Here is a 24,607-nt window from a genome sequence, read left to right as displayed (position 1 = left end):
CCTTAGCTCTTTAATGGGAAACCACCAAAGTGCAGAGTTGGTGTGAACAGGAAGGCAAGGGAAAACTACCTCTGTTTGTCTTTTGCCTATGGGGTCGCCATAAATCAGATGCAACTTGATGGCACTTCACACAGAGGTGTGTATGTATAAATAAAAAGGGTTAACTTTAACCTGCTGGAAAGGATTACTCTGTTTCTGATCACACTAATGATGAATCATACACCTATATATATATATATAAAAACTTGAATCTTACCATCTTATCTCCCTCTATCCCATTTATTCCCTTATTCCCGTACAGGAATGTAAACCATTCTGATAGGGATCTATCATTTGTACAGTGCTTGGCAAAGTTCTACACAATAAATAATAAACATCATAAATAACTAAATTTCTATAGGCTCGATTTAGTACGGTATTAAAGTTTTAAGTATATATCAATAAATATAAATTATTAAAAATACCAATATTGCACGGTTAACCCTTTGTGGAATCAGGGCCCATAGCAGAGATATGCAAAGCATTATGCTCATGATTATCTAAAATAAGGGCAGCCTGTTGTATCACCTGTTGGCAGAGGGAAGGAGAAATCTAGAATCAGCCTGTCCCTATCCCCTGAACACATAATCATCTGGTTCAAAGCCATCTATTACCAGATGTATACAGTAACCCAACCAAGGATCTTAACCCTGGGGGCTGCGAGCAGGGGTTGTTGTTTTGAACCATCAATGCACAGCTCCTTTAGGCAAGTACAAAGCCCATTTTTTTGATTAGCTTTGTTTTAGCTTGCCTAAGGAAATGTCAGTTTTTTAAAAGAACTTTTGTGTCATTTTGTTTTATAGCAAAAATATACAGCAAAAATGAGGTCAGATTATTGAGAAAACTATCATTCAGGGGAAATTATTTTAATTTCAGTATTTAAAAAGAAAAAAACAAATATTTACTGGTTACAGCATACAATAAACATACAGCATACAACAATTGTCCTCTAGACAATAAAATAAAACATCTTTTTGATACGCTTGCATTGAGCTATGGGTTAGATTCTACACATTTGCTGAGCTCAAAATCAGGATGGCCTGATATCCAGCTCATTTAATGAGAAGGGAGTTCTGTTCTCCTTAACTAAATTTTAAAACTGGTAAGTAGGCCTAGTCTGAGGAAATTAAGGAAAATTTTTATAATAATCAGGCAGTATTCAAACCTGTGAGTATATTTTAATATCTATCTTTCTCACTAGTACAATTTTAATTTTCTCTAATTCTCAGTATATTATATCTATTACAGATGTGTGTGTATTAAGACCATAGCTATTGCAATTTTAGAAAGCAATCCAGTCCAATTATACGTGCTTCATCTCTACTTAATTAGATGAGATTTAAATGTGTATAATTCCATTTATATATGAGTGCCCCTGTCCAGAGCTTCATGTGTACTCACAGAATTTCTGCAAATGTAAGTGTCCATTTTCAATTCAACTTCAGTGGACATTATGTATACAGAACTCTCTGTTAAAGTACTTGGAACACTTATGCACATCAGAGTTGCATATGCTCACTGGAATCCCTACACTTACATGACATGGATGTCTTGGATCAATAACCATTCTGAGTCTTGTGAAGCAGGTCATCAGTGTTAGTTTACAGATGAGAAACTGAGAGAATGGGATAGGCCTAAGTTCCTCAAAAATATGGATGTGCTTCTATTTGAATATTGATTTCTCAATCCAAATTCAATACTTTTGGTTCCCACTCTATGATTGTACTACATAGACATAACATAGGGCACATGACCACACTTTCTGTCCTTGTTTGGGAAATGTCATTGGGGTCTTTATGGTCCTAAACCTTTAGCAAATAAAAAGGGAGGAGGGAAGAGAGATGGGTGAAATAGTCCCTTATTTTAGATGTTGCCAACCACGAGCCTGCTCTTGAAACTCACATATGCCAAGGCAATGGGCTGAACAAGCAATCCAATGCTTATGTGATAAGTACCAGTAAGACAATTACAGCTGCTACACTGTGTTTTACTGTGACCCTCCTAACCCTGCATCCTGTTTCTGATATTGATCAACACTTCTAAAAACCATATAGAATCCATTTTCATCAATAACTGTGGTGTTCCTTAACCTCAGTGTAAATCCTGCTTAGTTTGTTCTAGTCTCTAGTAAACAGAGTCCAATTAGGATGCAACTGCACATCGCCTAGATATTTGCCTGTTGTTGCTGGGCAGAGTCTACAGCGAAAAAGCTTGGCTTGTACCCTGACTCCTAGCTTCTCTGCTCCTTCCTTTAATGTGAGTGCTTCTTGTACTCATTGAAAGGAACAAGTGCAGAGAAGGGGGGATTCCATGAGAACTGATTGACAAGCCTTTTCTTTGATAGGATTCCAGGAAAGTCTGATTGAGCAAAGAGATGGTTTGAATCGAGGAAAGAAAGGACCAAAGGAAAAGAAATGGAAGAATGGAAGCTGGGGGAGGGGTGGGGAGGAGGAAGAAAAGAGCAATGAAATATAATGTCAAGTTCCCAAGCCTGTTAATTGTGGGGAAGGGGGTGAGATCTCCATTTTTTTTTATTTTAGAAGCTATATTGTATGAATCTATACACAGCTGGATGGTTGGCATCATGGATTTTGGTGACTGAATGCTCAAGAAGCAGTATAGTTTTTTAAGACACACATCAAAGTGCAGGCTGGGTCTCTATTTTAACTCATCCCATATTACCAAAATCAATTATCACTCAAAAACCAGAACTCTTCGTTGTTTTATAGTCCCTGCGTATATGTTCCCCAACATCTTCCCTCACAAAATAGCTTCCAAAGTCAGTCCAGCACAGTGATACCTGCAGTGGAAAAACCACATGGCAGGAGACCAACCCACTAATTCAGGTGGGGCACCATTCACAGGCAAGTTTTTCTGCACAAACCTCATTGATGTGAACCGGAATATCACACACACATTAATTTTACACAATTGCCATTCATTTTGATACTCTTTTCACAGGAGAATCCATTCCTAATGGCTATTCTGCTCTGTTCCTAAGGCAGGTTTCACATTTTCTCATTTTTATTTTACTCCAAAGTGCCTGCTACAGACATTACTTTTGATATTTTCTACCTGTGAGCTAGTGTAAAACCACTTTTCTTACATTTTGGTGCCATCAAAAAGAACATAGGCCAAGGTTATGCAGATGGATGCTTGGTCTTCCATGGCTATGACTAGATGATTTTTAAAAGGCCTTCCCAGGTGTTTAACTTTTTGTGGCCCTATGCAGTTTCCTAACCACCTTTCACCATGGTACCATAGCTGGAGGGGAGCAAGTTTTGCTTCATTGTGACTGCAATGATTTTCTCTCTGCATGAATGCATGAATACATTATGTTTCCTTGTACTGAATCAGACCATTGGTCCATCAAAGTCTACCCATACTGGCAGTGGTTGAAAATATCTTCCAGCTTGAATGTATCTTCCAAGCTGGCAGTGGGGTGTATGGCTCCCACTATCAGAGTTCACTTACACAGAACTAGAGCAGTGTGTGCAGAAAATATATATAGAGAACCTGAGGGAGGCCTTGAATTTCAGTGACTAACAATTTGATAGTCTTGTAAGCACTAGTCCTAGGGCCAACAGTATTGACACAAACGTGGTCCTTCCAAAGCAGATAATTTCAGGGACTAACCTTAAATAATCTGGTTACTCAGCAAAATGTCAGTCAGCAATGCTATTTTATTTGTCCATAGCATTGCATATATTCAGATTGTATAATCTATATATATAAAAATCTAACAGTGTGTTTGTCCCTGATGGTCTCCCTCAGAAGCTGCTGGACAGATCACCCCCAAATTTTCACAGGACGTCCCTCCCTCTTGCAGGCAGGTAATCAGACCTTCAAACCACTGAAAGTTCATACCTGAGCCAGATAAAACGTCTTTTTCCTGGCGCACCAGGCCATGAAGCTGCCTCTGTTTAACTGTCACCCTTAGAATGTTCATGCAGCCTGTCTGTCTGTGGCCTGACGGCTTGGTATGAGGGCTTAGAATGTTCATGCAGATGGGCAGAGATGAGCAGTGAAAACAGTAAATAGGTAATACTGGTAGGTAATACGAGTGGAAGTGAAACACATACACACTTTGCTGTGTGAGATGTCAGATGGGGATCATTGGACCTGCATGGACATCTGTGTGGGTTGTGGACTGTGATGAGAAGGGCAATTGCCACAGCAACGCATGGCTGGGCCCGCTAGTATATAATAAATTATAATAAACACAACAGCAATGCAGCTGTAAAGAGGATTTAAAGATATAGAGTAACATGGGCAACTGACATTAGATTGCAAGAATTTGAGCATGACCTTAAAAAGGACACATTTCTATTTATGCTTGAATGGTTCTTTTTTTTTAAGTGCCCATAAATCAGGACAATTCTCTGAGATCCAAAATTACATTCTAGATATTGTGATGAAATAGAAGGTTGGCTGCTAGATGTCTATGTACACTCATTCCTTATTAATTGGACTTCAAGTTCTCTATTCCTTTCCCAGAAAATACAAAAGCTTCATGAGGGTCTCTCGGTGCAGATTCAGTACAGGATCATATAGGCAAACTGTTCAAAGGACATTTCCTTTCTATATGATAAAAGCACATTTGAGATCCTATTTAGTCTTTTGTAGCATGGTTTTCAGTGATATAGATTGTAATCAGAAATGTTCTCCAGAAATGATAGCCCTTTCCTTTGCATCAGAAAGCATCCCTATTATCAGGATTATTAAAACTGTAAAATTACTGAATATATAAGGCCTAAACCTACATTCTGTTATATATTGATAGATTAACTGGAATTGATTGTATCAGAAAATGTTATGTGAAAATTATGGTCAGAAGTATGCCTTTTAAAATGCAATTAATTTCTTGGTTTTCAAATTTAGTTATTCCAATATTAATATTATTTTTAAGATGACTTGGGGCACTTTCTTTTAGTTTTCTTTTGTATTAAAAATTGAACTGTAGAAAAAAATTCTAAACACTGTGGCTACTAAATCTGAGTCACATGTTTTACATTTGTTACAATTTTAAAATACTGAAACATGACATTGTAATTTTCCTTCATATGACCTGTCCTTATGACAAGTTCTGATTACGGAGTCTCAGATCAGAAAGTTAGGGTCATTTTTGTCTCAGAAAAACAGCATATTAGTTAGAGCTTTCCTCTTCTAGAGCTTAGAAAGGCCTTCTAAATCCATCGCCATACCAGCCTCAAGTGCACAAAAGGAGCACCATTGTACAACTTCTGTGGGGAAATAATTATCCCTGTTTATGAGAGAAGGATCCTTTCTGCAAGTTGGGTAACATGGAACTTTAGAAGAAATTTAGTTCTTCAAAACTGCCAGCACATTGAGGAGCTCAAGATGCATGCAGGAGAAAGCTGAAGTTTAAGTTGGGCCAGGGGCGGGTCCCTTATTCATAGATATGAGTAATTAGATTTGCTTGCATGCAACGACTTATAATCATCAGTCTGTGATGGCACCTTTGATAATATTATTGCTGTTTATGCTTGTCACTACCACCTTTACGTCTATTTTTCCTTAGTGGAACTGGAATTTGACACCCTGATCTCTTAAGATGACTGATGCTGCACTGAACAATAGTTTCCTAGCACTTTTTAAAAACTTATTCTTCCAGGCTGGGTTCATACTGAAATCATGTGACACTGACAAGCTGTGCCATTATAATGAATACATTTCTACATAAGTAAAAACAAAATGAAATAAATAAGTAGTGGCTTTTTGTGTTAAGGAATCCATTAACCCTAAAGTATGTAACTGCAGGTTCTGTGCTTTGACTTTTAATGTCTCGAGTCCCAGTGAAAAAGGCAGATGATAAATAAAACAAATAAAATACAAGAGCTGTTTAAAACAACCCTTACAGATTATCAAAATGTAACCAAGTCGCCAATCTGGACCATATTTAATCAACAAGGTGTAGCAACAAAACTCTAATCATTAATATAGGAATGATGCCAATTAAATTTTTGTGAAACTTCCTGGTCTTCACATCAGACTTTTTGGGGAACAAGTCCTGGGTCAAAGAACACAGCTTCTTCTCAGCCGCTGAGGTAGAGTGAGGTGAGAGGACTAGGGAACAGAATTCCGGCAGCTCAAGCTGCTTGGGAGCCAGGCAAGTCATATTTGTGTGATTCATTTTCATAAAATTTTTGGATGGTGTCTGGTGTGAGGGTGTCTGGTGAGGACTGGGACCCAGAGTGCTTCTTGGGAGCTCTGTTACTTCCTAAGATTGGGCTGTAATCACCAAATACAATAAATATCAAAGAAACAAAGAAATGAAAGACTACCTAAGATCTGCTCTGAGTTTTCAGTCCTCTGTATCAGCTTGTTAAAATGTCATATCTTTGCTACTGCTAATTGAGCCTAATCACGGGCACCAATAATGCTGGCCATGAAGCAGATGCAGCAATTTAAATGGAACTCTTTGTAGTAAATAAGAGAAAGACACTTTAAGACTACCAACCATCAGACCGTCATAAGCAGGTATCATTTTTGGTGCCAAGTGAGTCAGCAGAAAGAGAATGATGTTTCATGTTAGGGGAATCTCTGGCTAGGAAATGGAGACACAATTCATAAAGTGGCAAGTGGACCTCTTAAGGAGGCCATACTTGTAGAAGGAAGTCTGAACTCCTCCGTTATCCTTTCCTAGCCTCCTCTTCTGTCATGATGCTGTTGTCCTGAGAGAAGGGAAAAGTCTAAGGATTCCCTCCCTTCACACTGATCTACATAGTGAGAGATTAAGTAATAGTTTTTTTGTCCTTTGCATAAGGCAGAAAGAATGAGAAGCTTTGAAATATAGGATTTTGAAGGGTTATATAAATGGTGTCACAAGTATGATTGGGAAATCAACTTCCTTATTTGGAGAAACTTAAAAAACTAAGTACCAACTGATTCCTGAACAGCCACAAGATTTAATGTTTAGGTATGTCTAAAACTGAAATGTAAAAATTATAAATGCACTGATATTTTCAAAACGTGCATTAACTATTTAACAGCAATGCAAAAAACTACAAAACATCAAAATGACCTTCCATTGATGTCCCAGAATTTAAAGATGATTTAATTTATGACTCTTATAATTTATGGACAGCTTTGGTAGCAGATATTGTGTGACAGTGTAATATGGCCATGTTAACCTATTGATCAAAATTGTTTTAATGTGATTTCTCCTATGCTTTACAGAATATGCTGGTCCACAGAAAATCTCAGACAAATGAAATGCAAATTAACTAGGCTAGCTGAGTGTGAAACTGTGATCAACTTTTCATAGTGGTTATTGCAAGAATGTGAATTCCTCAACCTGCTGTTAGGTAACATACAGCAGCCCATGGGCATTGATAAAATGTATTGGGCCGTCTGATAGGGGTGAGCCTAGGCATTTTTAGCAGTGAGCCAACCGTGGGAGCACTTTCATTGCATTTAGATCGCACTCAAGGGAGTCCTGTTTTTCCAGTATGCAGCTGAAAGGGTTATGCACAGCGCTTAGCGGTTCGTGTGTCAATCACAAAGCCACCTACCCACAACTCAAAGTTTCTCAAGTCTAAAGAAAGATTTTTTGAAGTACTTGACAAATGTTTGATCAGATAGACATGTAGGGTACTAAAGAGAAAAATCCCAAAGTGGGCAGCACAAGATTCAGAGGCCATACATACTTCATTTAAACAGCAATAGAAGGACTATACACCTTACAGCAGAAAAACCAGCACCTGTTTCTGGCCACAGAATGGTATATCTTTAGACAGCCTAACCGAATACTGACTGCAAAAACCTGCACTGATCTAACTACTGTTGTGGTCTATCCATTATCAATTATATCAGATTAAAATGGTATATGCCTAATACCAGCAGAGGAATTCATTGAAGACATTTATTTACATCTCACTCCTATTCTGAAATCTCTGAAGATCATTAAAAAAAATGTTCATTTATGCCTCAAATTAAGGTTGAAATCTTGTGCATGCTTACTTGAGTATAAATCTTATTGAAACCAGTCAGATTTATTTCCAGGTAAAAATTCATTGAATTGTTGTATTGTGTGGCATTGTACACCACAGCTGTCCTGAACAAAGATGTTTCAAATCATAATAATGATGTAAGAACTGCAAAGAGGTGGCCCTTCCTTAAATGACTTGACCCAAGACAATTGGGGTGGGGGTGGGGGATAATGTCACGCGTTTGATGCCATCAGACTGTAACAGCACCTTTCTGGAAAACAGTTTCTTGTGTTACAAAAAAACCCTGTGCACTATAGTTTGTGTGCTGTTATTGGCTTCTTATGCCATTAGAGGCCCAAAAAGATTGACAGAGTTTTCTAATAGAAGGCATCCTGAAAACTCTTGTCAAAGACCCATAATGCTAAATATAGTCTGTTATAATGTATGTTGGGGCAGTTGTTCAGCACTGGGTACTTATAAATTCGCAATTAATTTGTTGTATTTCTCATTCTATTTATTTCAAATTGTCTGACAAGAGTCAAACATTTTACTATTTCTGTTCCTTACCCCCACCCCATTAAAAACAGACGGAACAGGCCAGATTCTTTTTCTATCTATGAATGCAATTAAATCTGTGGCATAGCCTCCTGATCCTTTAAATAAATAATGTATTAACCTTTTCCATATTTTAAGGCATGTTGTGAGGCTCCTGTTTGTGTGTGTGTGTGTGTGTGTGTGTGTGTGTGTGTGTGTGTGTGTGTGTGTGTGTGTGTGTGTGTGTGTGTTGGGGAAGGGGGAATCTTTATCCCAGCCTAGATATCATCTACCAAGGATACTAGGATACTGCTGTTGTTCATTGATTCTTGCCTGCCTCAAGTGACTGTTAACAACCAGTCACCACAACTTAGTGGTAAGCGTGCAGTTACCTGAAGACCAGCAGGAAAGGGAGTGAAGCAGCCGTCATGGCCGCAGTCTGACCCACTGGTGCATCTTTCTGAGTACATGTTACAAAATGAACTGAGATTTACCATCATGTAAAAGTGGGCATGTTGAAGCCTGTGTTTTTAATCTCTGAATTAATGTGATTGTAAAATAGTTAAAACTGTTTTTTTAATATAGGATAAAAAACCTGCAGGTTTTTGATCAAAAGTATGAATTAATCAGGCTGGTAGTTAAGACTGGGGTTTTTTTTAAATGCCAATTGGAATGTTATAAAACCTTACCTTGGTCTATATAGATGGTTAAAAGTTGTTTTCCTTCCTTTAAGATTGTTTTTGTCACTTTGCCTTAAGTGTAGCCAATATCCATGTTTGTTCACCCTGGTGCTCAGTTTTAAAGGGCACCACTTTTAGAAGAAAATAGGGCCCTTTGCAGAGGGATGCTGCAAACTCTTTTCAAAGTGGGGGGAGCCTCCTCTCAGCCCGGGTAGGGACTGTTCTTTATGTCTTAACTGAATTATGGACTGGACTCAAGAAAAGAAAATAGGTTTAGCTTGAATATGTAACAGGTTGATGGGGACAAAAATGGCCTTTTTGTGTTGCATTAAAAGCTGGGAAGAAAACAAAAATGAATATATTCCATTTTAAAAAGAAATGCCTTACAGACTAATAGAAATACTAGCTTCATTTCTTTTGCAGCAAGCAAAAAAATAATAAACTCCTATTTCAGCTAGATTTTTATTTGGTTAGTCTCTTTGTGAGTACGCTGAAGGATCAGTTTGGCCTAACACATCATCCACACTTTACTGGAGGCCTTTAGAAATCACCCTATCCCAAAGGGTGGGGACAAGAATGACGGTTGTGGCTTTTGTTCTGTTACAGAACAGAGTCTTAATGACTGTCACATCCTTGCCTGGCTTTAGATTTGATCTTTGCAGAGGGAGAGGAGAACCTTGGCCTGGCTCTCTTTTACTGTTGAAGCCATATTCCTTATCCGAAACTCTTTGTCTTGAAGGGGTCAGCATAAAACTCACATCAGAATGTTTTCTTCCCTTTTCAATAAAGTTACCAAGTTATTCTGATTGGCACCTTACTCTTTCTGGCATTTTGTTTTCCTGGACCTCTCCAAAAAGACTCTTTTACTAATCTTCCCCTTGGGAAAAAACCCCTCTCCTCTGTTCTTTTGTCTGCAGGCCTGTGTGAGTTCTACAAATGATAGATATGCAGTTTATGCTCGGAGTGGGGGAGAGATGGCACAGGATGTATCTACCTAAGAGGGTTTCCTCTCCTCCAAGTTGGTGGGAGTGGAATCAAGAGCAGGTTGTTTAGTCTCCTTGGACTCTTGTTTAGTCTCTCTAAGCGATCTCATCTCAACGCTGCTGTGACCTTTGGTGCAAACACGGCTCATGCTGTTAGGGTTGTGTATGAGCGGTGTGTGGGCCTGCATCTCACCTGCATCTCTCCACTAGGCGAGTCCTCTCTTCTCCGTCCTTGCCTCGGAAATCCAAATGCAGAGAGGCCTTCTCGTGCTCACGAGCCCAAACACACGAAGCACCTGCAAAAAGCACAACGGCCCTCTTTGTTAGTGCTGTCCAGAGCAAAGAGTTTCTGTTGCAGGGACTCAAGGAAAAAGGGGAGAGGTGCGATTTCTCAGGAGGAGATCCCTCCCTCGAAGAAGCCTGTTTGGTTTGCCTGGGTCCAGCGTCCTTGGCTCTCAAGTACCGCTCAAAAGTTCTTTTGACACACATTTCAAGAGGAAAGAAACCAGAGTTTATAGACGAAGAGCATCTTTCAAAGAACTGGAAAAAGGGGAGCTGGGCTTAAGCCCCTTTCCTTCCCATTTCTCGAAGTTCCTCACAGGCATATGGCTCTTTCACCTGGCTGAGCTTGCTTGGCTTGCTCTTCAGCCAGCTAGCTTTCGGGTCATTCCTAGTGTGGTCTGGAAATTTACAGATGGGGAGGGGGCTAAGTATTTTGAGGAGGGGGCTATCTCTATTCACAAAAAAGCAAAGGTAGCGAGGCATGCAGAATTGGTAAAAGTTAGCCATACCCCTTCCCCCTCACCCGTCCTGGGAAAAAAAAAAGATTCAGTATCCTTTTTGACGCACCCCCAGCTTTCCCGCAGCCTTTGCCTGCAAGGACGTGATCATTTTTCATTGGAAAGGAAGGGGAGGGAAGATGAGGCCTTGCTGGCTTTCTAGACCTGTTCTCTTCTCAAGAAAGATACGAAGAAGGCTGCATTAGGGGAAGCCCATGGATCTCGCCCTACCCAAGAGAAAGTCATCCCGGTGAAGTGGATCGCACCAAATACAACGAGCTTTAGAAGGACGGGGTCTGTCTCGCTCGCCCTCTACGTCGAGCAAGCCAGGCTGCTGCGGTTTCTCAGTGAAGAACTACGGTTGGATCTTCCCACCACCCTCTTCCAGATGTTACATTCAAAAAAACCGGGATGGAGCAATAGGGAAGAGAAGCCACGGGTTACTTTCCTCCTTTTCACCCCCGTTAGAGAACAGGGCTCGGAGCTGAAAGACGGAATCCAGGCTCTCCCAACTATTGCAGTTTCCCCATACTGGTAGCAACAGTTGGCTGCCAATGTAAACAGCCGAACAGATGAGCTTCTCCTCAGACACCCCTCCCCTCCTAGATTACTCAGGTTGGGATTCTCCTCCGGCAGCGATGGGCAAGGTACCAAGAGAGCTTCTCTGCACAGCTGATCCGTCTTTGTGGTCCCCTTCTGCTCCTCCTTCCAGAGCCCCAGTCTATCCTATGTGTCCTTCCCTTCAAAGGTGGCCTCGAGACTCAAACCTTACAAAGAAGATTTGTTGACGGTGGGAAAGATGGCTTTTAAAGACATTTGGGTGGCAGTAGTGGTGCATCAGAGCGAAAAGGGAAATCTTGGGCAAATGTACCTCGCCTCCAGGATGGAGTGACCCTTCTGATGTTGCCTCCCTCCAGCCAGTTTGAGCTGCGAAGGTTAGAGTCACGAATCCTAGCCAAGTTTGGCAGGGGCAGGCAGGCTAGGAATCCGAGGAGCTGATTTGCTTTCACCTGGCTTCCCCACTCCCCCCTTGGGCAGCCTTTTACTCTTTCCTGAAACCCCATCAGGTTGTCAAAATCTCTTTTATCTCTGGAGAAACAGCAGCCCTTCGACTGAGCTCAACCGCTGGCCCTGATAGTTCCACTGCATCCTTCCCTCCTAAGCCAGAGCGCTTCCTTGCTCAGCCGAGTTCCATCCTGGCTGGGCTGGAGGACTTTAAGAAGGGGAATCCTGAGAGGAGTCAATAGATGGAGAAGGGCTCCCCCTCCCCCCCTCCAGAAGGCTTTTTGCAACCAATAGGCCTTTAGATTGCGGCAACCGGGCATTCCACTGGCAACTTGCTGTTCACCTCTTGTCTGTTTCACTGGGCTGCACAGGGCGAGGTTATGAAGTCAGTGTGCCTTCTTGGGAGATAGGGGCAGCAATGAAGACAGTCTTTTCTGCACACCCCCCTCCCCCCCCGCCTGAGACTGCCGACTTGCTAATTACAGCAAAGGGGGAAAAGCAAAGCAATGCAGGCTCTAACTCCTTTCAGCGCTGTGTGCATGGCAAAGCAAAGACGAGGCAATTTCTACAGTGCTAGACAGCTGGGTCTGAGGCGGCTGCGCTCTCTACCAATCACCTCGTCCAAAAGCAAGGTCTCGGCTGGGTTTCCCCCTGTATCTCGCCTTTTTTACCCTGATCGGGGCCACTTGGAGTTGGAAAAAGGAAGACCTGGGGACTCGAAGGACTGGAAGTTGGCTAAAAGCAGGTTGGAAGTGACTGTGGGGTTGGGAGGGAGAGTCATCGCCTGATACGGGAGTCTCCCCTAAACCGCGGCTGATTCGTGAGCTTCCCCCTCCCAATTATTTATGGGGTGATTCCCGATTATCCCACCCACTCCCACCTTGCGATAAAGGGAAATCTCCCCTCCTTTTAAAGAGTGACGATGAACCTGGTCCCAATTTTGATGAGAGGGCAAATGACAGATCAGCTCTCCGCCTGACGGAGTGGTGGGGGGCGAAACGCATCACACCCTTTGGGCGAAAGGGGGAGGGGACCCTCTGAACTTTGAGAAAGTTTTATTGCATTTTATTCTGTGAAAGGAAAAAAAATTAAAGGCGGTCGCACCAAATCGTCCAAGGAAAAGAGCGAGCGGAAGTCGGTTAAGAAAGTTAGGCTGGGAAGGGATGGTAGGAGTGGGTACGGGGGAAGGGCGTTTAATTCTCTCGAGACACAAAAGGGATGAAGGGGTCGTGGGGTGACGGGGGGGGGGGAAGAGGGAAGGGAAGGAGGTAGCCCAAAGAGTCTAGGTAAGTCCAAGGCTCGGCGGTCGCGCAGCTGCTCCTTCGGCGAAAGCGCCCTCCGCGAATGCTTTTTGGGGTAAGGGCTTCCCGGCTAGGTAGTTATATACAGCAAGCCCAGACCGCAAAAAGATTCGCGAAGGACAAAGTCTCCCGTGGCTTCCTACATCCATCCATCCAGCTGCCACCGAAGGGGGAAAAAATCCAAAGCACCCAAAGACGGCCGACTGCTGATTTCCCAGATACTACAGGGATCGCCATCCGCCCTCGGTCCATTCACTCACACACGCTCCATCCCCACCGAGTCCCTCTCCAAGCGCAAGCCGAGATATCCAACTCAAGAGAGCAAGAGGTGGGCAAGGCAGGAGGGGTGGGGGGTTCCCTTGGCCCATCCTTTCGCACCCGGCCCCCTCCTCCTTTCCCCCTCCCCGCAAAGGGGCTGGGAGTACTGGCTTGCGGGTTCGGGGGGCTCTCCAGGCAAAGCAGAGTTCGGAATGCGCTCCCCCCACACCCCTCCAGCGCTCCGCTCCCGAGCAGAGGGTCTGGCGCTGTGCACAGACGCTGCGTAAAGAGAAAACTCTCCCCCAGAGCACTAAATAAATAGAGACGAGGCAAGCTATTCATTGGTGCGGACTAAAATCGTCACTCACCAATCAGGAGGCTCCTCACATTGCTCTCCCTCTCCCTCTTTTTCCCCCCAAAGAGGGAGGGGGGGAGAGCAACAGAAAGAAACATTTCCATTTCTAATTATTCAACAAACCCTAGACAAGAGAAGACCACGTTCCATAAGGTTGCTGTGCTTTGCCAGACTTCTTTCTGCTGCCTGCCACGGGGCTGAAGACAGAGATTGGGTCCGAGTGGGTCCAGGCTGAAGCTGCTTACCAAAGAGCCATGAAGGCATGAGTCGAACTCAGCAGATAGGCTGGGGCGGGGCGGGGCGGGGGGACGTAACCCAAGGACCAGTTCCCATGCCATCTGGGTTTCAGCAAAGTTCAACAAAATCCCAAGTCAAAAGTTCCGATTCAGTGTGGTTCCCTTGTCTCCCGGCACTGTCACTCAAGAATTGCGCTCCCCACCCGTGGAGGTCAACCAATGGCCGCTGCTGAATGCTCAAAATGAGACCCAACAACGGTGGGACGTTGGATAGTGGGGGAAACAAGGACTATAATTTGCCCACCAGTCCTGTGCAAAAAGAGAAGGGGTGGGGTGGGGACCTTCTCAGCTAAAATGTTCCCAGACCATGCCACGGAACTAACTGCACGTCTGTTGGCAACGGGAAGCCTCGCGAAGGTGCCCGTCTACATCAGTTCCACAGGGAAAGAGACCACTTCATCGGACTCCCAGCGCAAAGTTCAAGAAGAAACCCTCGCCCCAGTGCCAACAGACAAGAACTTGGAAGTTCTCCCTCTGGGCTGCCTCCGCCCTGCAACTGCTGTCACGCCTCAAGAGCACCGAGTCCCTACCAAAAGATCCAAAAGTTCCTACCTTCTCCGCCGCCTCCTTCCACCAAATCCATCCCAAGCCCCAGCAACAGCAGCAGCAGCAGCAGCAGCAGCAGCCTAGCCAAGACAGCGTCGTCGAGATGCAAGCTCCTACTGAGCTCTACCTGCTCCCTCTTTCCCTTCAAGTACTGCTGCTACCCGCTGCTGCGGATCTGCTCCCAACTTCCTTACTTTAGAGACCTTCTGGACTGGCACCTTCCAACGGTGGGGAGCAATGCTCGGAGGAAGGACGCAAAGTTGTAACCCCCCCCCTTCTCCCCTTCACTTACCTTTTGCCAGGCGCTCAGGGGGGTAATGTGGTGAGTAAGATCCTTTCTGGGAGGTACAGGCATCACCTCCCCCAATGTGTGAGTGTGTGTGTGTGTGTTTTAGGAAACTCGTGGCAAAGCATCCCTTCCTCCAGGTATGTATATAAACTACAGTAGTGTGTGGGAGGGTCACGATCTTGCTAAGTGCAGAAGATTTCCCCAATATTAACCCCTTCTTTACTAGTTGTCTTCCCTTTACCCGTCTGCAACTTGTTGCCTATATATATATATATTCACCACACACACACACACACATAGGCACACACATGCGGATGGGGAAGCAACAAGAAAGCAAACTCGGAGGAGTCCAGCTGCCCCCCTGACGCCGTTTTGATTGGATGGTCTTTTCATGTAGAGGGGACGTCTCAAGTCGAAGTCACGATTCCTCCTCAGTTTGGAACCATCTGTGACTGGAGCCATGACGCAGCCAGCACACATTACTCACTTTTGTAGTCACGACTTGGAAATCCGTGCAGTTTGCAACCAAAATTACACCGCCACCATTGAATTATTTAATAGGATCCAGTTAAGGGTAATCTTCTGCATTGTGCCAGGAGATGTGCGAGGATGATCTGGCAAAAGTGAGGCTAGAATGCCGGGGTGTGGGTAGGGTAGGAGGGTTGGGAGCCCGGCAGAGCTGGTGGCTTTTTTGTTGGGTTCCAACTGATTTCAGGTCTATTATAATATTCATACATGTATATCCCTTTTGGACGTTTAAACATTGGAAGCGGTCTGCGTTTTCTAAAACCCAAAGGACCCACTTTGTAAATACAGCCAGGCAAGCCTAAGGAAGGAGACGGTTTCTCTATACATTTTAAGGGCATCAGTGGGAGATGGCGTGCTCAGCAGTTGATTCACTGGCTTGCCTTGCCTCAGTGGTGAGAAATACCCAAGCTATTGCACGCATGTTGAGCCAAGCCTGTTTCACTGTTTCCTCTGCTCTTCTGACGACCATGTGTGCACCTCTCATTGTCTGCAGGAACAGCAGGTGTTGCTGGGCTTTTCGCGTGGTAGGTGCACCGCTTTTCTAAGCTTGAAATGTGTTTTGTTTACGCTCTTCTGTACTTTTGAGAAATCTCCTCCCCTCATGGTTGCCTGCCTTAAACCTTTTCCCCTTGCAGATGGAAGGCTGCTACTACAAGAGCCCCCTCCCTCCAATATCAGGTTGGGAGTGCATTGTCCCTTTCTAGCGTTGAAACACATGGATTAATGAAAATGAGTGCTGCGCTGTGTCTATGTGTTCCAGAGCAATCTGATGCCGTGGTTTGTGCTAGCTAGAATACCTCTGAACCTGCATGGTCACTGGCTCACAAGAACAGCCCTGGCTTCAAGATGGGACCGGGGGATGATGACTGATGCTTGCATCGGCCAGGTAACGGTGCACCTGTTCGGCGCACACCACAACCAATCCTCAAAATCACTTCGCCTCCACTTTCAGACACCCCACCAACTCATCTGGTGTCTAAGGACGCGAAGGAAGGGCAATAATAACAAAGACAGACACAAGCGTTCGGCAGAAGGTGTGGACATTTGGGAAGGGGGGAAGGGGGTGGGGGTGGGAGGAGGAGGGGTGAGTCCAAATAAAACAACCTATAGACTCTTCTTTTGCGGAGCACCATCATCAGGGGCAAGCTCTTTCAAACGCACAGGCGGGAAAGGGGCAGGCAAGTCCAAGCTGAGCGGCTGTTTTCCGCAGCCGAGAGGAAAACCAGAAGTAAAAGGGAATCTCCAAGCACTTCACTAACAATGAGATGAAGGGTCGACAAATCCCTCTCCCCCCTCCAGCCTGTGTGCAAGATGCCCCGGTGGGAACCAGGCAGACAGCTGGAGTTATCAACTCCCCAGCCTCCAAGTTAAGGAGAAGGGATGCTCCTTCAGCACCCGCCTCCGTGGACAGTTCCCGGCTCGCCTCTGCTTCGGTGGCTTCTCGGGCAGAGCGAGAGAGAGAGAAAGCTCGAGTTGGTGGGGTCAGCATATTCGGCGATCCCTGTATGCAATCTACCCAGTCTCTTTCTTTCTCTGCCTCTCTCTTTCGCTACACAGTAGCCTTGCCATTAGATTGCGTCTAGCCACCCTTCTGAAAAAACAGAAAAAGAGTGAGAGCCAGGGAGAGACTCAATAGCGCCGACAGAGAAGGAGAGAGAGAGTTGCAGCTTGCTATTGATTCAGAGATTTACCGACAGGGTGATTCCCCTTTCTGCAAGAATTCCCTGTGTCTGGGTTCCGTGCATGCACCAAATTCGTTAAGCAGACGAGTATGTTCCCCCTCTCCCCTCCCTCTTCCTCCACCCCCTCCCGTTAATATAAAAATAGCAGGAGAGACAAAATAAACCCAAGCATGCATAAAAGAAAGCAAGATCCACCGTCACTCTCTCTGCCGCATGCACAAGAAATATTACTACTTACCCAAACGGGAACTCCTTTGGTAGGGATGGGAGGGGAAGAGAGTTGGGGGTTGGGGAGAGGAAAGTGGTGATGTGGGGGGAGAACATACAGGACAGAGAGAGGGGAAAATCCAACAATTAATTTCCAGACAGTAGTTGGGAAAATACACTGCAGTGATGTCCAGGTTTTCTTCCACCCGCGCTGGCGTTTATATACAAGTGCAACCCTCTGTCTATTTCTGGAACGCGATCAAAACCCTGGTGCTATTTTTAGCAAGTGCTGGGGAGAAAAAAAATCCACACAAAGGCATTTCGCTGGAACGTTACGTTCAAAATATTAAATGTGCATTAAGACTCTCACCTGCCCCCCCCCCCCCAGCTTCTCTCTCCATCACCATTCAGGATTGTTTTAGGTGAAACATTGCAGAGAATCGAGGAGGGGGGGTATTGATCGCTTTCCATAGTGCTCAACCTCCCCCCTCCACACAGTTGTACTGAGTCTGCCTGTTGCCTCGCAAGCATTGTTGTGCTTGCCTTCTTGCAGTGTAAGTAGATTTAAACAACAATCACACACAAACGGCCATGCATTACTGTACCAGCATGCACAAATGTGGATTTCAAGCAAGCTGGCGTGCTTGCTCTGAGAAAAAGAGACCCTAGCACAGAGTGAATTGCATTCAGCACAAAGAGGCTGATTTTAACATTTCTCTTTCCCCACCCTTAAAAAAAAAGAGAAAACCTTTGTATGGAGAATAAAGAGTCTATAAATACACACACGTACACTCGCACACATTTAAAAATGTGCTTCTGTGTGTGTATGTGTGATTGCGTTCTAGTAATTCACTACGAAAGGAGATGGGGGGAAAATAGAACCATTAGGGCTTGCAGGCTGCAAGAAGCCAGTCTGAGACTCCTTTGCAAGGCTGCGTCAGTTATCAGCGATTGACGTCACGTTCAGATTCTCCTCTTCAGAGGCTCCAGTTCATCATAAAAGATGTCTATGCTCGGAGCTTTGTGCTTGCAGAAAAGCACTTCAAATCGAGGGAAAGGAGTTAATTAGCAAGCACCCCATTTTGATGAGTATTTTTTTGTGTGCACTTTCACCCAACCCCCCTATCTATTTGAAACCCCAATAACGCATGGGGGCTTCGTGGAAAGAAAGGGGAGACAAAGGTGATGTTATAGGGTGTGTAAGAAGCTGGATACGTTCTAAAGCCCATACATCTCAAAGGCAGGAGCTGCATACCGAAGCCAGTACATTGTATAGGCAGACCATGCAGGGGCATCTCTCATTCTTCTCCATTTCTTGTACTTTTATGTAGTGGGGTGGTTTTTTTTTGCATATTTGCCAAGCAGAGAGGAAGGGAGTTGTAGATGCATTTTAACAGCCCCACCCTTCTATCTACTTACTTACACACACACTGGAAAATCTGGAGAAAATTAATGTTCACCACCTATCCTTTTATACACACCAGAGACACCCATATACAGCACATGCATGCACCTCGCACTTTTATTTGGCTACTGTAGCAAAAACCATATATTGATAAAACTGGGATTAATGCTAAATATTTGTCAGGCAAACAGCCCCGTCTCCTAGAGTGACGCAAATAACAGATTCTACGGCTCTGGCTTTCTATATTCTGCACCCACGCACTCTGCTTGGTCTCCCACGGAATCAGCTACAGAGAGCAATGATCCAGATTAGAGGGGAGAGGGAAGGAGAGGGAGAGGCAAAAGAACAAATGAAATTGCAATTAAAAATTGTAATACTCCTACAGATCTCTTTGCATAAGATTCCCATCTGAAGTTGCAAAGGAACATGCCACACATGACAACCCAATGTCATCTATTCAGCAGCAATTAACCCAAAGGAAATTGTCGTATTGACAAATGAAGAGTTTATTTGGCAAAGGCATATATTTCGTCCATTAAAAATATACACCTGCAAAGACCCAGATTACAAGCACTGGCAGGAAAAATAAACATTGAGGATGAAAGTTAGGTGTGGGTGGAAGGAGAAACTACTGCATGTCCTCAAGAGGGTTAATCAAGACCTTTAAAGCAGTATGGATATTTCTTCTTCTTAAAATAAGCCTCTCCAAAGGGGACTCAATGGGTTACTAGTTTAAAATATCTCATGTTTTGGGGAGGGTGGCACAAGACATCTGGGTGTGTGAGATATGGGACTGGGCATGAAGCAAATACCCCCACCCACATAGACAAGGAAAACAGACAGCTCTTGTGGATATGAGTGGAAACCACAAATTTGATACATTGGTTGAACACCCAAATGGATACTCCCTTCCAGGTAGTGTATGTCATACTGCTGAATAAATGAAAAAGACCAGTTATCGGGTACCATCAGATGCATTAAGCTATTACCCTGCACACATATTCTTCATTTATTATCTCATCTCATGATGGTCAACTTTTGGGACAGAAAATCAGTTTTCCAGGGTGGAAATGGTGTGCTCTAGACACACCTGCATTGTCCACACTGGCACCAAGAGATTAATATTGGACAAGTTCACACACCTACACAAAGAGATTACACCTGAAATGTTGCTAAGGAAGGGAAACCCTTCAATGGGTGCTCCTTCAGAAAATTGGCTTTGAAAACAACACCCAGCTACACTCTCTGTCTTTAAGCAGTGGCAATTAGATGCAATGTCATGGCAAGTCCCCACACACCATAGCCTCCCCTCTCCTTATCTCTGGTATCTGTAAGTTGACTCTTTGCCCAAAGGTATTTGAAGCAACTTACAAGTAAATTAATACAAAATAATCACACAGTTGAAATCCACAAACTCATATAAAGAAGTCAACAAAAAGAACAGAATGTAATCACTTTTTAGTAGACTGCTTTAGAAGGCCTAGTCTCCTCTCTCTCTCTCTCTCTCTCTCTCTCTCTCTCTCTCTCTCTCTCTTTCTTAAATACATAGGGACATCCGTACATGGTTCTGTAAATGAACTTTAGGTGGAAGAGTGCTTGCCAAACAGCTAACAGTTTTCTGTATCTCACCACAGTAGTGTGACATGCATATATATTTTTGAGATTTTCTCTTAATGAGCTTCAATATAGTTACCTTCTATTAAGGAGTTAGTGCTAACACTAAAATACACGTACATTCCCCTACTAACCTTTATTCTCCTCACCAAAGAGTGTTATGATTTGTCAAAAGCCTAACAGAGTTACCTCATTAGCATTCCAACTCCTGATTTGGGCAAGCCAGTTATTCGTGCATAAACTGGTATAGGACAATTCAATGGCTTGGCAGTTACGTTAGCCTCTTTTTGTGGATAAGAGAAAATACAGAAGCAGCAGTGCAGATGGGATTGCTTAGTAGATATCTAAGTACTAATAGAAAATTAATTATATTTCTCATACAGATTAGATTGTAGATTATTTTGTAGTTTAAATAATGAGGCTGTAGTCCGGCCTGTTTCTGCTAGAATGTTTATCTCTTGGAATTAAAAATAATTTTGCCACATAGATATTCAATGATTTAATATATTTATTTTCTTCCTCATTTTAGGTTCTACAAAACATCTGAAAAATAAAGTATTGTGAAATTTCCTTAAAAATAATAGCTTGTGTCTAGTACAATAGACACTAATATAAGAGTACTCCAATTTTGTGCAGTCTCTTTTTGGCTGCATTGTCTTTTTTACACACTACCTATAAAAGTTGCAAGCCTAAAGAATCATTTGTTTCAAGAACATGGGATTTATCCCCGGTAGATGGGACCATTTGACAAGCCACCCGGCTATTTCCCTTTCTCTAGATCATTATATGCTCTAAAGGAAGACCTTATCTTTCAACACGATATGTTACGGTTATCAGCAATCCTTTGCTTCCCAAAGAACTGAGCCAATGATACCAGGAGAACAATGAAACCAATGGACCTCCCACTCATTCATCTATCTCAAAGAGTATCAACATTCATACTTGGATGGATTAGTGATGACTATCACCAGATAATGGATTAATACTGTATTAGATCTGTCCAGGGTGTTGAAATGTGGCTCAGTTTTTGTGTGTCTTGGGCATGTTACTCAAACCATATTTGTTTCATATTCCTGTCTCTTTGAGGAGTCTACAAAGGGAATTTAAAAGAATCTACACAGACATCACCAAACAAAAATGCTCATAGTCTTCGAAACAAATTGTTCACAAAGACTTTTTTAGTCAGTTGATGATAAAGGCCGTCATAAACTAATGGAAGATTTTGGTCCACTTTCCTATATACTCTGCTTTTCTCCCCAGTGTGAACCCAAAGAAATTTACAGCATAGGTCTTCTTTTCTCCATTTGTTTCTTACCACAACTATGAGGTAGGCAAGGAGAGACATTGACTGGCTCAAGGTCACCCAGTGAGTTCCAGTGGTAAAGTGGGGATTTGAAGGTTGATCTAGCCACCACAGATGCTGTATAGTGCCGGAGAACAACTTTACCATTTTACAGTCTCTTACTTTGGCTGAATTGCCCATTTTTCATTCCAACGTTGCTAGCGTATAGATGCTATCAGCCATTGGGCGGGAGGGAGTTTACACACATTACTGTTTAGTGTTGAGATAATCTAAATTCCCATATGAAAGTATACTGTTTGTAACCTTAGTACCTTTTTACTTAGTACTTTGTACTTACCCTATACAACAGGACCCATCACCAGCAATTCCAGTTTAAATTGAAGAAATGGAATGGGAATGAGAAATAATTAGATTTTTTATCGCTTTAATTTCTCATACAGAACAAAAATAATCAAAATGTAATATTTCAAATGTAGAACCCATTACCGTTTGTGAACACACCCTGAACTTTAATTGGGTCTAACTAGAATATCTGCACTGAGCAATAACTTTCCATGAATAGGATCCATGTCCCTTACAATGAATCTGCCATATTAAAAATAATTTCTAAATTCAAAAAATAGGTAAACATCTTAGTTCCATGTTGTTGTTAGGTTATTTATAGTCCACCTTTTTTCACTGAGACTCAAGACAGATTATGTGGTGTCAGTCACATAAAATCAACAGCGTGGAACTTCAAGTAAGCAATACGATTAGGTTTGGACTACAAAAAAGGCAAATGAACAGAAATCTCTATCACAGCTGAACAAAGCATGATCTTTAAACATGATGTGTTAAGTGATGTACAAACTACCTAGTTTGGAGTATACTTGCAGTGTAGGTAGCAACACAGTAGTGTATTGATAAAAGTTGTAAGGCAATTACTATCTGGCAACAATGTCTGAGGTCTCAAGTCAAATGTCATTGAAAAGAGAAAAAGAAAAATACACAGGCCATAAGACACCTTTAAGATATCCATAAATAACATAGCTGTACTAAATCAGTAGTAGCCCAATTTACTTTCAGGCAGAGTATATTTGCTGGAATAAAATGGAGAGTGACTTCACTTCGCTATAGGTGGATCTGGAGACTAAACTGATGAGTGTAGGATTTTGAAGACAAGAGTGACAATTACTGTTTTTTATGGTCCATGAACACAGTTCCTTGAATTTCTTCTCTGAACAAGATACCTTACAATTTAATTGGAGTGTGAAATAGTATAAACATATCACTTAGCAAAAGAGCATATATGCTGTAGGCACAAGGTCTCTGGCAACTCCAGTTTAAAGATTTAGCAGAGTTTAGCAACGTCTGATACATTGGATAGCTGCTGTCAGTCAAAGGAATATTACAGGGATGATAGATCAGTTATCTGATCTGTATGAGGAAGTTTCATATGTTTACTTCTCACTGTGATTGATATGTAGAGGAGTATAATGAAAGTACTAATAGGAGGATGTTATTTTGCAAAACATATTGTAACTTATCTATCAGATTGATGAGCAAGTAAGTCAATATTTCTGGCAGTATGGCTTAGCCAAAAAATGCAGGTTCCAAAATACAGATTCATAAGAGTCAATTTTCAGCATTGAAAGTAATGGGTCATGCAACAAAGACTGTGACACTTTCTGTAAGAGGTAGATACAACTTTAAAAGTTCATGAACCACTAAACATTAATATGTGCAATCTGATTAAGTGCTAATGTGCTGTGCATGTGTAAAGCACAACATTAAAGCCTACCGTATTTCTGTACCAGTGTTTATAATCCATCCATCCATCCATCCATCCATCCATCCATCCATCCATCCATCCATCCATCCATCCATCCATCCATCCATCCATCCATCCATCCATCCATCCATCCATCCATCCATCCATCCATCCATCCATCCATCCATCCATCCATCCATCCATCCATCCATCCATCCATCCATCCATCCATCCATCCATCCATCCATCCATCCATCCATCCATCCATTCATCCATCCATCCATCCATCCATCCATCCATTCCATCCATCCATCCATCCATCCATCCATCCATCCATCCATCCATCCATCCATCCATACATCCATCCATCCATCCATCCATCCATCCATCCATCCATCCATCCATCCATCCATCCATCCATCCATCCATCCATCCATCCATCCATCCATCCATTTCTTTTTGTTCTCCTAATACTCTGATCAAGGGAAGGTGGCTTGATGTAGTCCATTCCTTGGTATTTTGCTGGGAAACCACCCTGGAGAACTCTGCAGAGAAAAGGTGTTTGGAATATGCTGCCACAGGAGGTGGTGATGGCCACTAACCTGGATAGCTTTAAAAGGGGCTTGGACAGATTTATGGAGGAGAAGTCGATCTCTGGCTACCAATCTTGATCCTCTTTGATCTGAGATTGCAAATGCCTTAACAGACCAGGTGATCGGGAGCAACAGCCGCAGAAGGCCATTGCGTTCACATCCTACATGTGAGCTCCCAAAGGCACCTGGTGGGCCACTGCGAGTAGCAGAGAGCTGGACTAGATGGACTTTGGTCTGATCCAGCTGGCTTGTTCTTATGTTCTTAAGCAAAGGCAAACCACCTCTACTTCTCACTTGCCTTGAAAGCCTCTTGCTTGTGTCACCATAAATTAGCTGTGACTTGATGGTACACACAATGCTCGAATCCTATTGCAGTAAGTTTCATTGGAACAAATGAAATTTGTTTCCAGCAAAATTTCTGCAGGATGAGGTGTTAGACTTCTAATTAATTGGTCTATTGAAAAAAAAAGGCTTGTTACTTTAAAGGCCAAGAATATTACATTGCTCA

The 24,607-nt window shown here is 43.0% G+C and overlaps 1 protein-coding gene and 1 long non-coding RNA gene across 9 annotated transcripts in view; one reads left to right on the top strand and one right to left on the bottom strand.

Moving 5' to 3' along the window:
• Positions 1 to 24,607, bottom strand: part of HSD17B12 (hydroxysteroid 17-beta dehydrogenase 12) — a 267,862-nt gene that overhangs the window by 235,852 nt on the left and 7,403 nt on the right. For 5 of the 8 annotated variants that reach the window (XM_048483647.1, XM_048483650.1, XM_048483652.1 and 2 more), the window contains exons 2-3: positions 17,466 to 17,479; positions 10,382 to 10,484 (exon numbers count right to left, since the gene is read on the bottom strand). In XM_048483647.1, coding sequence (XP_048339604.1) covers positions 10,382 to 10,387 — 6 coding nt within the window. In that variant the 5' untranslated portion in view covers positions 10,388 to 10,484; positions 17,466 to 17,479. Of the gene's footprint in view, positions 1 to 10,199; positions 10,485 to 14,734; positions 14,872 to 15,020; positions 15,134 to 17,465; positions 17,480 to 24,607 lie in introns of those variants that run through there. The other 3 variants (XM_048483651.1, XM_048483649.1, XM_048483648.1) reach the window with 3 other exon arrangements.
• LOC125425893 lies at positions 14,922 to 23,609 on the top strand. The gene is made up of 3 exons (XR_007243472.1): positions 14,922 to 15,050; positions 16,039 to 16,069; positions 20,983 to 23,609. It is a non-coding gene; the product is annotated as an uncharacterized LOC125425893 (long non-coding RNA).

This window comes from Sphaerodactylus townsendi, linkage group LG02, assembly GCF_021028975.2.
Source record: "Sphaerodactylus townsendi isolate TG3544 linkage group LG02, MPM_Stown_v2.3, whole genome shotgun sequence".
Classification (NCBI taxonomy): Eukaryota; Metazoa; Chordata; class Lepidosauria; order Squamata; family Sphaerodactylidae; genus Sphaerodactylus; species Sphaerodactylus townsendi.
Note: the sequence above shows the minus strand (reverse complement) of the source record. Positions and strands in the feature narration are given on the sequence as shown.